The sequence below is a fragment of the Phragmites australis genome, chromosome 13 (assembly GCF_958298935.1).
Source record: "Phragmites australis chromosome 13, lpPhrAust1.1, whole genome shotgun sequence".
NCBI lineage: Eukaryota > Viridiplantae > Streptophyta > Magnoliopsida > Poales > Poaceae > Phragmites > Phragmites australis.
The window spans coordinates 13,546,582-13,561,416 of NC_084933.1; the positions used below are offsets into that span (position 1 = coordinate 13,546,582).

At 43.7% G+C, this 14,835-nt stretch overlaps 1 protein-coding gene across 1 annotated transcript; it reads left to right on the forward strand.

Annotated features, from left to right (window-relative positions):
* Nucleotides 1–9,902: 9,902 nt before the first annotated feature.
* On the forward strand, nt 9,903–14,235 carry LOC133888654 (small ribosomal subunit biogenesis GTPase RsgA 1, mitochondrial-like). Its single transcript, XM_062328978.1, has 5 exons — nt 9,903–10,865; nt 11,709–11,930; nt 12,446–12,634; nt 12,779–12,972; nt 13,815–14,235. The coding sequence occupies exons 1-5, from the start codon at nt 9,918–9,920 to the stop codon at nt 13,981–13,983; spliced, it is 1,722 nt and encodes a 573-aa protein (XP_062184962.1). The 5' UTR covers nt 9,903–9,917; the 3' UTR covers nt 13,984–14,235.
* The last annotated feature ends 600 nt before the right edge of the window (nt 14,236–14,835 follow it).

Below are 14,835 nucleotides of genomic sequence, written 5' to 3' on the forward strand. Positions count from 1 at the left end.
GACCATGTGGTTTGTGAGTCTGTGACTGTCACTTGTTCCTCCCTGCAACCACGTGCTACGACACCTGCCTGGCTCGAGAACGGAGACCGCAGCACGCTTTCTGGCGTGCCCGGCAGCCTCCCGCGCGTGAGGTCGGACGCGGATAGTCTGACTTAAGTCACGGCGTGCAGTAACTTGCATCCACTGTTCGCTCCATCCGACGCTGCTCCGGCCACCAATGAATCCCACCGAACGCTACTTGGACTCTTGCAGGTCCAAGCTGTCAAACAGCCCACTAAGAGCCTGCAATAAGAAAATTGCAAACTTCTGAACGAAAATAGCCTGCATGCTGACACTAAAAACATATACTAAAGGTCTCCAAAATACTCCAAGTTGACACGCAACAACGAAAGTAGCTAAGATTCATGCATAGTAATCTCGAGTTGTTCTAAAATTTACAAAAGCAACACATGAGTTTTCAAGTAAAAACATTTAGAATACATGCTCCATGAGTTATGCTAGGAACAAAAGTATTGCTGCAGGATACGATGAGCTCTACTTCGAAAATAGTTCATCAGTATTTGATCCCTACATGGTGAAAAGAACAAGTAAGAACTCTTAATAGAGTAGTATCATCGCTAAATTTGTAAAATTAGCACATGAACAGGATTGCCATCAATAATTCAGTGAAGGTGCTTAGGACCCTGAATCCCTTTCCTATTGTCTGTAGAAGGACTATCATCTGCTATTTGTGCTTGTACACCATCATTCCCATCCTCTTGTATCTGTGAAGAGAAGAAAATCAAAGGATTCAGAGAAACTTAGTACTGAAGAATAACAAAAGAATACAATTGTTATTAACAACATACCACTGATTTCCCTACTTTTGTCCTGTTTTCCTTGCCTATCTTCTCTTATCAAGCCAATTTCTTTTTCGCTTTGAACCTTTTGTCAGAACCTCTTTTTTCTTTAGACGTGCATTACTCAGCAAGTCATTTGTTGTTTGAACATCCTCTTGAACTTTGCATGGATCCTCAAAAGTACTTCTACATCCACTGATTTGTTCTTAAACTTGCTTACCTAGGATGTCAAGTGTGTTGGCTACTAACAAGCAGCATTCTAGAGAGTTAGCTGCTTGACGTGCCAAATTGAGAAATTTATGTGAGAGAAAATTGTAGCGAAGCATAGCATCCAACCTTGGATTTTCAATTATGTTTCTTCCTTGTATGTCTTGTATAGTTCCACACCGTACCTCCCATGTCCATCGCTTTAATACATAATGTGCCGGTAGTGACTTAATATTCATCAAATCAAGAACTTTCAAAGCATGACCACACAATATTCCAATCATATTGAATTGCTCACAGCTACATGAAGCTGTTTGCTCTGCGGGATTACCAATAACTTTGTACTCGTCCTCAAATGTTACATCTTCATCAAGACTCCCAAGGGCAACAATATATTCATTATTTCCATCCAATACTCCACTACATGATGACATAGACTTCTCATATTCAGACCGGAAAGCTTCAAATATAATAGGTGTGCACAATTTGCTTGCTTGCAACAACACATGTATCCTCATTTTGATTCTAGGTTGTTTTTTCCTTGAATCAAATTCGGAATCTAGTTCCTTATCTCTTTTGTCTTGCGCTACCCTTTCAAAATGCTTTAGAAACCAGATGGTATCAAAATTTGATTTTAAATGTTTTTTCAAGTCATTGTTCAGACTTCCACTTAATTGTGTGCTTCTCATTCCCAAAATGTGAAAACATCCTTCATATAGCATGCGGCTCATTTTTCTTTCAACTTGTAGATGATATCTAACCAAGTCTGCTTTTGCACCTTAGTCCTCATGATGTCAAATGCCGCTTCAAATTTTTCCTTGTCCTCATACTCATACATGCAGGCGCTAAAGTCAGATAGAATATTTGAGTCTTCATCATTCTGATTAGACAAATGTTTGGTAGCATTTTGCATTATGTGAAATGTGCACAATCCATGGCATGCTTCTGATAACACTTCCTCAACTGCTTTTCCCATTGCAAAATCTTGATCTATATAGATTTTTCTAGGTTTCTTTCCATTATGTGCATTTAGAAAGGCCTCAAAGAGCCACTTGAAGGACTCAAATGTTTCAGAGTACAAAAGAGCTACACCAAAAATCATTGTTTCTCTAAAATGATTGAATCCAACAAAGACTCCTTGTTTGTTCCAAAAGTAGTGTCGAAAGTGACAACATCACCAAAATATGCATAGTCAACAATCATTTTAGCATCAGCCCAAAACACATTTGCTATTAGTTCATCACAGTCCATTTGCAAAGCATATTGGAATGAAGGGTTCTCGGCAATTTTGTCTTGAAAATACTTTAACATACTTCCTGCTTCGCCATATGCCATCTCGTTCTCACGCTTGGTTTGCAAACTAATTTTTGTGATCACGACGGGTGTAGCTAAGATTGAGTGATCCACCAACTTGGCGACTGGCTAACTCATATGCAGCTTTTAGCCCAATTCCTGAATCATCAGTTGTTTCAATTTCAAAAGCCTGTACTTCTAAAATTTTACCTTTGTGATACCATCAAGTGCAAAGTTTCAGGCAAGTGAAGGATGTGATTGTGTTCCAGAACTAGATCAGACACTATATAGTTTCCAACCTTTCGGTCCATTTTAAGACTCATGTGGACTTCACAATCAGTTCTAGTTTCAGCTCGATTTAACTTAGTTAGATGACCTCTTTTGTCTTGTGCTCGATGACCCTGATTTGAACAAACATATCTACATGATGTAACCTTGCCATCAAGCTTGCTTTCATTTGTGTACCTTTTTCTTACTTCAAAGGCTATATGACCTCCATAGCCTACCCAAAACTTCCAAGCCTCATCCACATTTCTAAATTTCATCCCAACATAAGGTATCAAACTAGGCACCACATTCTCTCTGAAATAAGATGAGTAGATGACTTTTGTAAGTGCAAAGAAAAGATCGGCAACAACAATACTAAAAGGGATCTTAAAATTTTGATCCATATACTATTAGTTGGTTTACATCTATTTGGAAGCCAGGACCCGAAAGAACACATAAATTCGTGATCTCATATCAGATTGAACAAACATGGAGCAGTGTCACTTACTTGTTCGAACTATGGTGCTTCGCGTTTGCCTCATCCATCCTGTGATGTGTGCAGAACTTGATCAATTGCAAAGAACTGGATCTTCAATTCTTCGCTTGTTCCTTGCCTTGCTACATCTCCTTGTATTCTTCTTGGAGGAGATAAGTGGAGATAAAAGATCATTGTATTATTTTCAGTGCCAAAACAGAGTAGCCACCAATGTTTTCCCTCCACCCCATCTTGTGCAACGCTATTTTTTCCTCCACACGATAGCTCCACCGCGCGTTGTGCGTTTGGGCCGGACCGGACTGCGTGGAAAGCTAGCAATAAAGCACGAGGCCGGAGCAGCATCAAATTGACTTGGATCGAGCGAACGATGGATGCAAGCTACTGCACAACACGTTTCCTGAACCCGCGGCCGACGCAAACGTTTATCGCCTAGTCGTGCTCTTCTCACTCGACCAGCCTAGGCCGAAGCACGGTTCACAAATGCATCGGTAACCGCCCAAAAATCACGGTTACCGACCTTCTCGGTCCGGTCCGGTTTCAGAAACCGAACGATAACCGAAATTTGAATTCAAAAAATTTGAAAAAATAAAAAATAAAAAAATTCAAAAAAAAAACTAGACACAATTCTAAGACCTTCTGTGAAATTTTTTTCAAAAATAATGTCGTTTGCATCATATTCTATAGAGAGAAAGTTTGAAAAAAATGAAAAAAATTGAAGCGTGGGGCTCAGTTATTAACTCACGTTAAGGAAAAGTGTAACATGCAAACACATATTTTTCTTGTGTAAAACATATTTTAAGAGAATCTTTAAAATTGATTTCACTTTATTTAGAGTTTTATTAAATTCTCTATGATTTTTACAAAGTTCACAAGCATAAAGTGAATATGTTAAGAAACAACACTGTAATTAACTTTTTCATGTCTACTATTATTTTTCCTATGTAAATCATAGTATAAATAAGCTAATGAAAGTGGTTTCACTAATTTTTGAGGTGTGATGGGTCAGTTATGAATTAATCTAGTCACAACACATTTACACAATCATGCATGTTACAATAACTAATTCATGAGTTCATGTATTTTTAAAAGACATAGGATCATGTAAGAAGACTAACAAAATTATTTTCATGATTTTTGGATTAGCAAAGAGTAAACTATGCATTTAACCTGGTTTAACAAATACAATTTCTCACAGAAAATTTTGAACATTTTTATGAGTATAAATACTTTTATCATGTAGATCATGTTACAAGGAAACCAAAAAAATTTGTTTCACTTGATTTGAAGCTCAGATGAATTAGTTATTGATTTTACAAGGTTGAGCCCCCTTTTTTGGGTATTTTGTTGAACTGGGCTGAAATTCGATAAAACCGCTCGATAAATCGAGAAAACCGAGCGGTTAACGACCCAAACCGCTCGGTAACCGACCAATTCAAAAATGCGATAAAATCGCTCGGTAATCGACCCAAATCGCTCGGTAACCGACTAAAACCGAGCGGTTACCGAACGGCTAAAATCGCGATTTTTTTTCCAAATTTCAAATTTTGCCAAATGAATTTTCTCCGATTTTTTTTGAATTTTTGACCGGTAACCGCGGTTATCGCGTATTTTCGGTTACCGTCGGAGCTCGGTAACCGAGCTCCGGTCGGTAACTTCAACCCTGGGCCGGAGTTGGCCACGCTCACTAGGTTCCTCGTCGAGGCAGAGTCCACTGGGACTCATCGACGAAGAGGTACATATAAGGCTGAGCTCGTGGATAAGGATGTTGTTAGAGCATCTCCAGCAGCTCTCCTAAAACGCATCCCCTACATCCCGCATATAGAGGTTCTTCCTAAAAGATTTATCCCCTATATTTCCTCACTCTCCAGTAGATCCCCTAAAACTCATTCCCAATATCTCAATCTCCAGCACGGTAGCCAGCAAGCTGCACCCCCAACCACCACCCAGCTCTCCACCTTCATACCATTTGTCACCGTCTCCCTCCTCTACTATGCCTCCTACCTCCTCGGGGTCTGGCACTAGTATGACTTCACCTCCCCCCTCCCAGTCCCCTTTCGCCTCCATCTCCATCGCCGTCTCTTGCACAACCACTGCCCCCATGAAGACGAAGACCCCATCTGCCCACTCCATCTCCCATTCCCGCCCCCTCAACTTCTCCGCGCACCACACGACAGCCATTGACAAGGTGCTCACCGTCGATGTGTACCACTAGTCGGGTACTGCACCTCGTTCCCATGGCCCACTAGTCACGACATCGCCTAGTTCGCTGAGCTTTGCGTGTTGCCTCTACTCATCGTCGCGACGGCCCTTTGCTAGTCGTTGCGTTAGCCCTCTGCTCGTTGGCACGATGGCACCAGGTGGCTGCTCCTCGTCGGGCCAGCCCTCTACTTGTCGGTGCGGTGGCACCAGGCGATAGCTCTTGGATGTGTCAGCCCATTGCTCCTGCTAGCATCGACCAGAGGCTCCTGGGGCCACGTCACTGCCCACTTGCTCTTGGGGCGACGCCGGCCACCTGCTCTTGGGCCCTGCCACACACGGGAGGAGGTGCGCGGGAGATGAGCGGGCGGGAGAGGGGCTCGCAGCAGGGGGGCAAAGGAATAGGGGATGGCTTCGGTCCCCTACTTTTGAGTGATGGGAAGCTGAGTTTAGGGGACTCCTAAAGATAGGGGATGAGATAGGGCATCTGCTGGAGAAACATTTTTGGCCCAAATCCCCTAAATTTAGCTCTAGAGCTTCAAATAGGGGCATTGCTAAAGATGCTCTTTAGAGTGCAAGACTCTTGGCTCAAGCTTGCTAGCCTGCCAGCCGTGCCCCTCGTTATACTATACCGCGCGCCTGGCACCAAAATTGGCAACAACCAAACTAAGGGCACGTTTGGTTGATAAATAAGGCATGTTTGGTTTGAGTCTAACCTTGAGGACGCTACTAACTCGCGCGTGCGCGTGAGCCGGTAAACTCGCGGCCCCTTCTGATAGCCCCATCTTTTCCTTTTTTGGAAACTTTTTTCCTCCATGTCTTTCTATTTTTGGAAACTTTTCTAAAAACTTTTTTATCAAAACTTTTGAGAAAAAGTTTAGCTCAAACGTTTGAGAAAAAGTTTGGCTCAAAAGTTTTGTATCGGGACACTAGTGGGCTCTGTGGGCTATCTTGCTCGGACGCGCGACTTGGGCTGCTAGAGCGTGCCCGCAGAACATGATTTTCGCTAACCTTGCCACGTCTAAGCTTAGTTACACTATAGATTTTTAGGCAACTGTTTGATTGAATGTGATAAGCCACACTTTGTTAGCCCCCTGGCCCATATGTCATACATTCAGTTTTTTGACTAACTTTGTCACACCTGTGGCTATGAATTTATTAGCCACACTTGGCTAAACTTAGTGGCAAATATAGTTGCAATCCAAACATACTCTAATTTTGTCACACATTTTTTACTAAGGTGGTTAACATTAGTCTTGTCACACTTTTGTGGTATGAAAAATAGCCACCTTACCTTATGCAAAGGTAAGAAACTTGAGTTTATGACAAGTGGACCAAGAGCCTATGGAGTTAGACAGACTAAGGTGTGGCAGCAACCAAACAATGACTACTAAAATTGTGGCTATCTAAGGTTAGGTGTGGCAACCTTAGATCGCGATCCAAGTATGCCCTAACTCAAGCTGATCTTGTGGACAAATATTTGTAGTTTGTTGCAGTCTATCTCTTGTAATAAACCCTTGTACATGCATTGTATATCCTATCAATGGCAAGCAAATACCATCGCGTGTTCTCCCAACTCTCTCATGCTTTCATGGTATTAGATGCTCAGGTTTAGCCGCGCCGCATATCCTCTCCGCCGCGCGCACCATGGGCAATCCAAAGCCACATAGTATTTGGCTCTCTCCATCCAATCCTACAACATCAAGTTCGCCATTCCCTTCTCCCTCGAGCTCGTGCCCTCAATGACATCAAGTGGCACGAGTTGTTCTCCATCCTTCTTTGACGCTTCAACCTAACGAAGCATGTTGACGGTAAGGGTATGACTTCTAGTGACCCAAATAGTTGGAGGAAAGGCCCTAACCCATGTAAAAAAGTAGCCCATGTAAAGGCTCAAGAGTCTCCTTGTAATATTTGTATCCCACCAAGAGCTGGAGTGGGAGATTTACCTCTCCTCCTCCACCTATATAAAGTACCCAAGAGATCAAGGGTGGGGGATGTTGATCCCTCCCATATCCACTCTCTTCTCTTTGCCTGGAATAAACCCCTTCGGTTACTATTGATGATGATTGTTCCAACAAATAGCGACGACCGTGGGGAGCTAATTCCAAAGAGAGTGAGTAGGTGATGAGCCCATAGCTCCTTCGTATACGATCAATACCGCTAATAATCCTCAAATCATACAAGATCTAATTACAAGAGCACGCGCACGATAATTAGACCACCAGGTGAACTCGTTCCTTACTGTTCATGTTTCCTTGGATGGATTATTACTAAATTATTGTGATGTTTTATTGCATATGAACGTGGGAGAAGCACCACAACCTTACTCGGACGTCACTCCTCAAAGGCCAAGTCTACTCGGACTCAAAGCTGAGCTCTAGTCGTGTTCGTTGTCGAAGTCGAGTTCCAGGATAACACGTCAGTTAAACGGGCATAACTCTCTCATACAAAGTTCGTTTTAGGTAATCTTGGACATTCTGGAAAGCTTACGATGAGCCCTTTCCAATGGATATGAGCTCAACCAAATATTCCTTATAATTTAGTCAGAGTCAAAGGAATAAGGTGCTGTGTCATCGTTTTGAACCTTGCCGGGTTTTGTAATTGTGTCGGAGTCGGAGTCCAGGTTGTGCACGTCTCTCTCCACGGTTGCATAATCCTAGGTCGACCTCCTCACGCCCCTCTATATATATAAAGTAGCCGTCGTAGTTTAGACTTGGGTTTAGCTTAGATTATTCTGTTTAATACAATTTTGCTGTTTATCGGTTTGTTGAACCCCAAACTCGAGTGCTTCTTGGCACGGTTGATAACCACGGAGTAGTGGTTACGAGGGTTCTTAATATGTTCTGATCGAAGCCTTTAGATAATCAATGTCGAAACTCCACTAATCGACTTACATATTAGCTTCGGAAGATCGGGCAAACGCACATCAGTGGGCCTTTGGCGGGCTTCGCCCCACGCCTGTGGGCCTTCGGACAGACGCTTGTGTGCCTTCGGACAGTCGAGCTTCGTCACCACGCGTGAGCCTTTGGGTCTGAGCTTTGTCACCATGCATGGGCCTTTGGACATGCAAGCTTCGCCCCATGCCTATGGGCCTTCGGACAGGCGGGCTTCTCCCCGCGTGCATGGTCTTCAGAAGCAACAGCTTGGGCCTTCGCGCAAGGGCAAGCCCTTCGCACATGGGCCTTAAGGATGGCAACCAGTGCAGGCTGGGTTTCGTAAGAAGCCATCAGGGCCTTCGTGCATGGCCTTCGGAAAGCAGCAACTTGGGCCTTTGCGCAAGGGCGAACCCTTCGCACATGGGCCTTCGAGAGCGGTAGCGTGCGTGGGCCTTCAACAACAACTGCACTCTCCACTCCTAGGTTGTGTTGATCATGAGTGACGTCCGTATCCTGCACGTTCCATCTAGCAGCTAGTTCGCTGATATCTTCACAAAAGGCTTGCCAACGGCGCTGTTCAATGAGTTCCGCTCGAGTCTCACCGTTTGATATTCTCCCGGATGATACTGAGAGGGACTATTAGAGTACAAGACTCCTGGCTCAAGCCTGCCAGCCATGCCTGCGCTACACCTGATGAGAATATGGCACGCCCGCACTATACTGTAGCGTGTCTGGCACAAGAATCAGTAACAGCCGAACTAACTCAAACTGATCTTGTGGATAGTTGGCTGTAGTTTGTTGTAGTCTTATCTCTTGTAACAAAACCCTTGTACATGATCAATGAGAAGCAAACGCCGTCGTGCGTTCTCCGAACTCTCTAACTCTTTCAGATGTTTCTAGCTCATTTGACAATTTGCTATGATGTGTTTGGTAATATGGGAAGAAGAGCACATGGTTTTTTGAAAACTTGAAGGAACATGAGGCAATTTCAATTTCAGTAGGGAATCGAGACCAAGCCTCGTGTTTTTTCTGCTCAGGAAAAATGTCTTAGCTTGCAGGACTAACCTGTCGTTCACAGCAGTATTTAAAAGTTTTACCGGGAGAAAAAAAAGAACTTCAATGAAATCCTGGTAAAAAGATGCCATGTATTAAATGTACCTTTGGTTCATTCTTCTTTCTTTATTTTTTTCCTTCTAGATAATGCTTTTGTTTGTACAGAATTAAATCATTTTTTGAAGAAAAAAACTAATTGAGTGAATGAAATCCTTGAGCAAGAAAATGGTAGTGCAGTTATGGTTGCATATCCTGAAGAGAGGTTGTTGGGGTATCCGATTTTCATATATTAATCATCCTTGAGAATCTAACATCGCAGAAAAGGAATCCTGAAAACTATTCACATAAAATCGTTCTGTAGCCTGCAGCCTTGTCCAAGCGCCTATAAAAGTGCAGGGTCCCTAGTGCAAAATGGCTCCAAGAAGAGCAGTCGTGCTCATGGTTCTGGTGCTGGTTTCGCTCGTCTTTGCAGGTACAGATCGTATGACAATTCGCATCATGCATATACATACTGGAGCAACGCCCCTGCCATGCTCATGCTCATGCCATTCTTTTACCTGACGATTTGATTCGGACTTCATTTGAAACAGCAGACCAAACCGAGGGAGACCCGCTGGTCAGAAGCCAAGGGCTCAGCACCGGCGATGGTGGCGGTGCGGGTGACGGCGGCCGGTGATCGGTCGTGGGGTGATGCGGAGGATCGAACGTGTTGTGTGGCTCGTACCTGTAGAGTTGCGCTTCCTGCCGCACCACCCGTTCCTGCCGAGGCAGCCTTCCGCGCGCCCAGCGGCCCTCGTGCGCGCCCCGTGCTCCGCGCGAAATCTCCCCTCCGTCCCCGGGCTCGTCCCCTCGCTATCCATCCGCCTCTCCTCCCCACCCAGACGCGCGCCAGCCGCCTCCAGGAACCACCCCAATCTCTCCGCGGATTCACCAAGATTCCTTCGCGTCGCGCGGCAAAAATCCCCACCCCTCGCGTGCGCAGTGCGCCGCGCCGCGCCTCGCCTCGCCTCGCGGCTGGGGCTCTATTCTATCCGCTGCTCCACCGAGATGCCGGTCCTCCCCTCCACCGCGGGTCTGCCCCGCCTCCGCCTCCCCCTCCCCCTCCCCCTCCCCCTCCCGCTCCGCCACTGCCCCTTCCTCCGCCACCGCCGCGCCTCCCACTACTCACCCCACCCGCGCCTCCTCCCCTTGGCCGCGGCGCTCCCGCCCCCGGCCCCCGACGCGCTCCTCCCTACGCAGGCCACGGGCCTCGTCGCGGCGTCGCAGGCCAACTTCATGCGCGTCATCGTGGACTCCGTTCCTCCGGGGCAGGACCTCGAGCGCCACCGCGGCTCCGACCTGCTCTGCGTCGTGCGGGCGCTGCTCAAGAAGATCCGCCGCCGCGTGCTCGTCGGGGACAAGGTCCTCGTGGGTGCCGTCGACTGGACCGACCGCCGCGGGATGATCGAGGACGTGTTCGAACGGAGGAGCGAGGTGGCTGACCCGCCCATCGCCAACGTCGACCGCCTCGTCGTGCTCTTCTCGCTCGACCAGCCAAGGCCCGAGCCGGCCACGCTCACCAGGTTCCTCGTCGAGGCTGAGTCCACGGGGATTCCCTTCGTGCTCGTCTTCAACAAGGTCGAGCTCGTCGACGAACAGGTACCAGTCGTCCACCACCCCCCGTGCGCCTCTTCATTCGAATTGGCTAGAATGGTTTCTAGTATAGTGTGTTGCATTGGAGTTATGAGGTTTGGATGACGATATTTCGAGCTGTGATGTGCTGATTGAAGTGGGAAGAAGAGAGCATGGTTTGTTAAAGGAGACAACTAAGAAGAGAAAATGAAATGGATAAAGGACCAATTTCAGTTTCAATACGGCATTTAGGCAGAGTCTCGTGTTTAGTTGCTCAGGAAAAAATTGTTTATTTGCTTGGCAGCTTGCAGGACTAACCTGTTCGTTACAGCAGTATTTCTACCTGTATCAACTATCAGAATTGAGCATCCCTTTTCAACAATTAAAACTTCAAGGGAAGATTGTATTTCGACTAATAAAGATCGCCTGTTTTGTATGTAATATTGCTAAATGCTGGCTATAGGTATTAGCTTCCGTGTTGTCATGGGTAAAACTTACAGATGCAAGCACATCTCCCCGTTTACTTAAATATCACTGTCAGAGACTTGTACATAATACATACCCGAAGATATATGTATAATTTTAAAAACATGTCATTGAGGATTGTGGCTTGTATTTGGAGCTTTGCTGGGTCTGGTAAAGCAAAATAATGGCCATCCCACTCATACATTCATGCTTTTGTTATCCTTGCCCTATAATTTAATTTGAACAAATAGCATGTCTGCATGTGCAATTGCTCAACTTCCAGTATTCATCAACTGTAAATGTGTAATGTGATATGCAAATTAATGCATTTATTGTATGCACTCCTATGTGTTCCTCATTCTATAGTCATATGGTTCAGTGATAGTTTTTGCTTTTTCCCTGCAGACCATAGCATACTGGAGAGATAGGTTGAAGAGTTGGGGTTATGATCCACTCTTTCTTAGTGTTGATCAGCAATTTGGATTTGCTGTTCTTGAAGAGATGTTGGAAGGACAAACAACTGTAGTTGTTGGTCCAAGCGGTGTTGGGAAGTCCAGTCTGATCAATGCGTTGAGGTGCAACCAAAACATATCAGAAGAAGATCCAATACATAAACTGGTTGAGCAGGTGGTATAGTCATTGCATCTTTTATGCCCTTGTTATGATTAATTTTTTGGTATTATTTTTTGAATCTTCAATTAGCATTTAGAATTCATACCGAGTATTTCTTTGTTTTGTGGTTTTATAATTTTATTAGCTTTCTATGAAAAATGGCCCTCTTTCACCACATAACTTGTTAGCTGTGCAAGATGCATGGCTTATTAGGTTAAAATAGTACATTGAACTACAACCGATTTGGAACTAAGGACAAATTCTGACTCAGAGAAAACAGCATTTGGGATTTGTTATGTATTTGCAAGTTGGCTTGGCTTGGAGAACTGGTGGGATGAAGCTTGCCAAAGATGTGTAATGTGGTCTGTTACTTGATAGATACATGTTTGTCGTTTTTTCAGGGCACTTACAAACTGTGTATCACTTGTGTTTGATATCTTCTACTCCTCTCTCCATTGTTACAAAGTTTCACAGCTCGGTCTAGTAAAATGTGTACACTGATTTCTTTTTCTTGCGCATATTGTATCCAGAATAGTAAATGGTTTGGTGAACAACGTGTTGGAACTGTGTCCAAGAAAAGCGGTAAAGGGAAGCACACGACGCGCCATGTCTCATTGCTTCCTATAGCTGGTGGAGGTTTCCTCGCCGATACTCCTGGATTCAATCAGCCTAGCCTGATGAAAGTGACCAAAAAGAGTCTTGCGGAAACATTTCCTGAGGTTTGTTAGGCACTGTTTTTAATTGTGTTCTGTTTATTAAATCCTCATTTGCAGCACCTGCATGTTCTGAACTCTGCTCTGTTAAGGTCATATTTCAGTTTGTTATGTCATTTGCTTATTAGTAATATTCATTGGGTAATCCAGATAAGAACGATGCTGAAGGAGAACAAGCCCTCGAAATGCTTATTTAATGATTGTGTTCACCTTGGTGAGCGTGGATGTGTTGTGAAAGGTGACTGGGAAAGGTATTCATACTATCTGCAGATGCTTGATGAGATCAACATCAGAGAAGAAATCCAGCTACGGACATTTGGAACAAAAAGAGAAGCTGATGTCAGGTATGCTACAAAGATGTCCTTATGAACATTATCTTGTATGCTAGAGCCTCGATAGTATATCCTTCTCTCCTGCAGTCACATAGGTGTTAATTTTCTATCTGTTGATTGCATCCTAGAATGTTTACTTCCAAGAAGCAAATGTCCTGGTGGCTTGGTAACTGATGATTTTTTTACTTAATAAACCGGTGAACACTATTAGTGTACTTGATTACGTTTAACACATAACTAGTGCTCGTACAGCCTATCAAGTGAATAAAACCTAGTGTTAGGAAGTATCGGTTGGTTCTTTCTATGGTTGAGAAGGTGAACTCAGGAAAGCAAGAATGATGGCGTCTGAAGTCTGCCTAAGTCCTTAGACCAGCTACTGTTTGGTAAGGTGTCAATGTGTTTGCTATATGATGACCATTCTGGGCATGCGATGCCTATCACAATGGAGATTGTTCAGTCAGTTATACTGTACTATCATGGTGGTTGACTTTTTTATTATTCTGGTTGCAATAATTACTTTTTTAAAGAGGCATTTTATTTTCCCATGGTTAACAAGTCTTCAGAAATACAAATCTTATTAACAGTTTGCCATGTGGTCATTTGTTTGCTTGATTTGCATACATATGCCAGAAAATGTCTTGATCTTTAGTTTTCTTTTGAAAGGGGTCTTGGTCTTTAGTTGTCTGCAGATTTATAGTAATACTTCACTACTACATATAAGAGTATTTAATAAAAGAAAAATGAAGTCTAGAGATTGTCATCCTTTTCTTGAGAGTAATTTCTTATATTTCAGAGATTCTATCTTGATGGATGCTAAATTTTGGTAACAATGAAACGCATCCATCTTGCTTCAGGTACAAAACAGGTACCATGGGTGTGAAGCAAGCGGAGCCTCGTCTTGAACTCAAGAAGCACAGGAGGGTGTCTAGAAAGAAGATTAACCAATCGATTCTTGATGAGATTGATGATGACCTTGATGATGACGAATTGTTCGATGTCAAGCCACGTTCTAGGAAACGATAACCGATTCTCATCTGATCTAACGGCTACTCAAGTCAACATTGGCAAGAATGACCTAGCTATGGGTGCTGTACATAGTTGGTTTTGTAGAGCTACTGTGCCCTTGAGCAGTTAAGCTGATCCACTGTAAATAGAAGCGCATTTGCCTCGGAACTATAAACGCTCTTGCTCCTGATGTTGACAAATGGCGATGGTGACTTGTTTCCTTGCGGCAGAACAGTCAGACTGGAAGTTACAAAGAAGCCTAGTTTCATATCTCCTGCAATATTGTTTCTTCAGCCTGTCCAATTGCTTGAGGTATTTGTGTGCCAGGACACAATAGACGTGTTGCCTGAGTGGTATGTGGATGTGATTGATGTGCTGAGCGCATCAGTTTATTTGATTGTTTTTTGGCTAGGCCTCCAAATTAAACTCCATGGTTCATTCTCCAAGTAAATGGAATATTATATGCAATCTTAAAGACTAAGGCAGTCTGGGTACATAATTTAGATATACAAAACCAATATTTACTTAGTAAATGGATTTTCAAATTGATTAATGAGGAAGGGGTTTGACAAGATATACTCAAGAAAAAGTATCTCAAAAACCAAAGGATAGCATAGGTTGAGAAAAAGCTTAGGGACTCACAGTTTTGGTTAGGTCTTATGAAAGTTAAAACCAAGTTCTTTGTTTGGGGACGTTTTATTTTATTGATGGGCACCAAATTAGATTTTAGAAAGATAAGTGGTTGGGTAATTTCACCCTTAAAAGATATGTACCATTCTCTTTATAACATTGTCTTTGGGAAAAATGCATCCGTAGCAATGGTGTTTGAAAGAATTCCTCTAAACATTTCTTTCTGTAGAGCGTTGATCG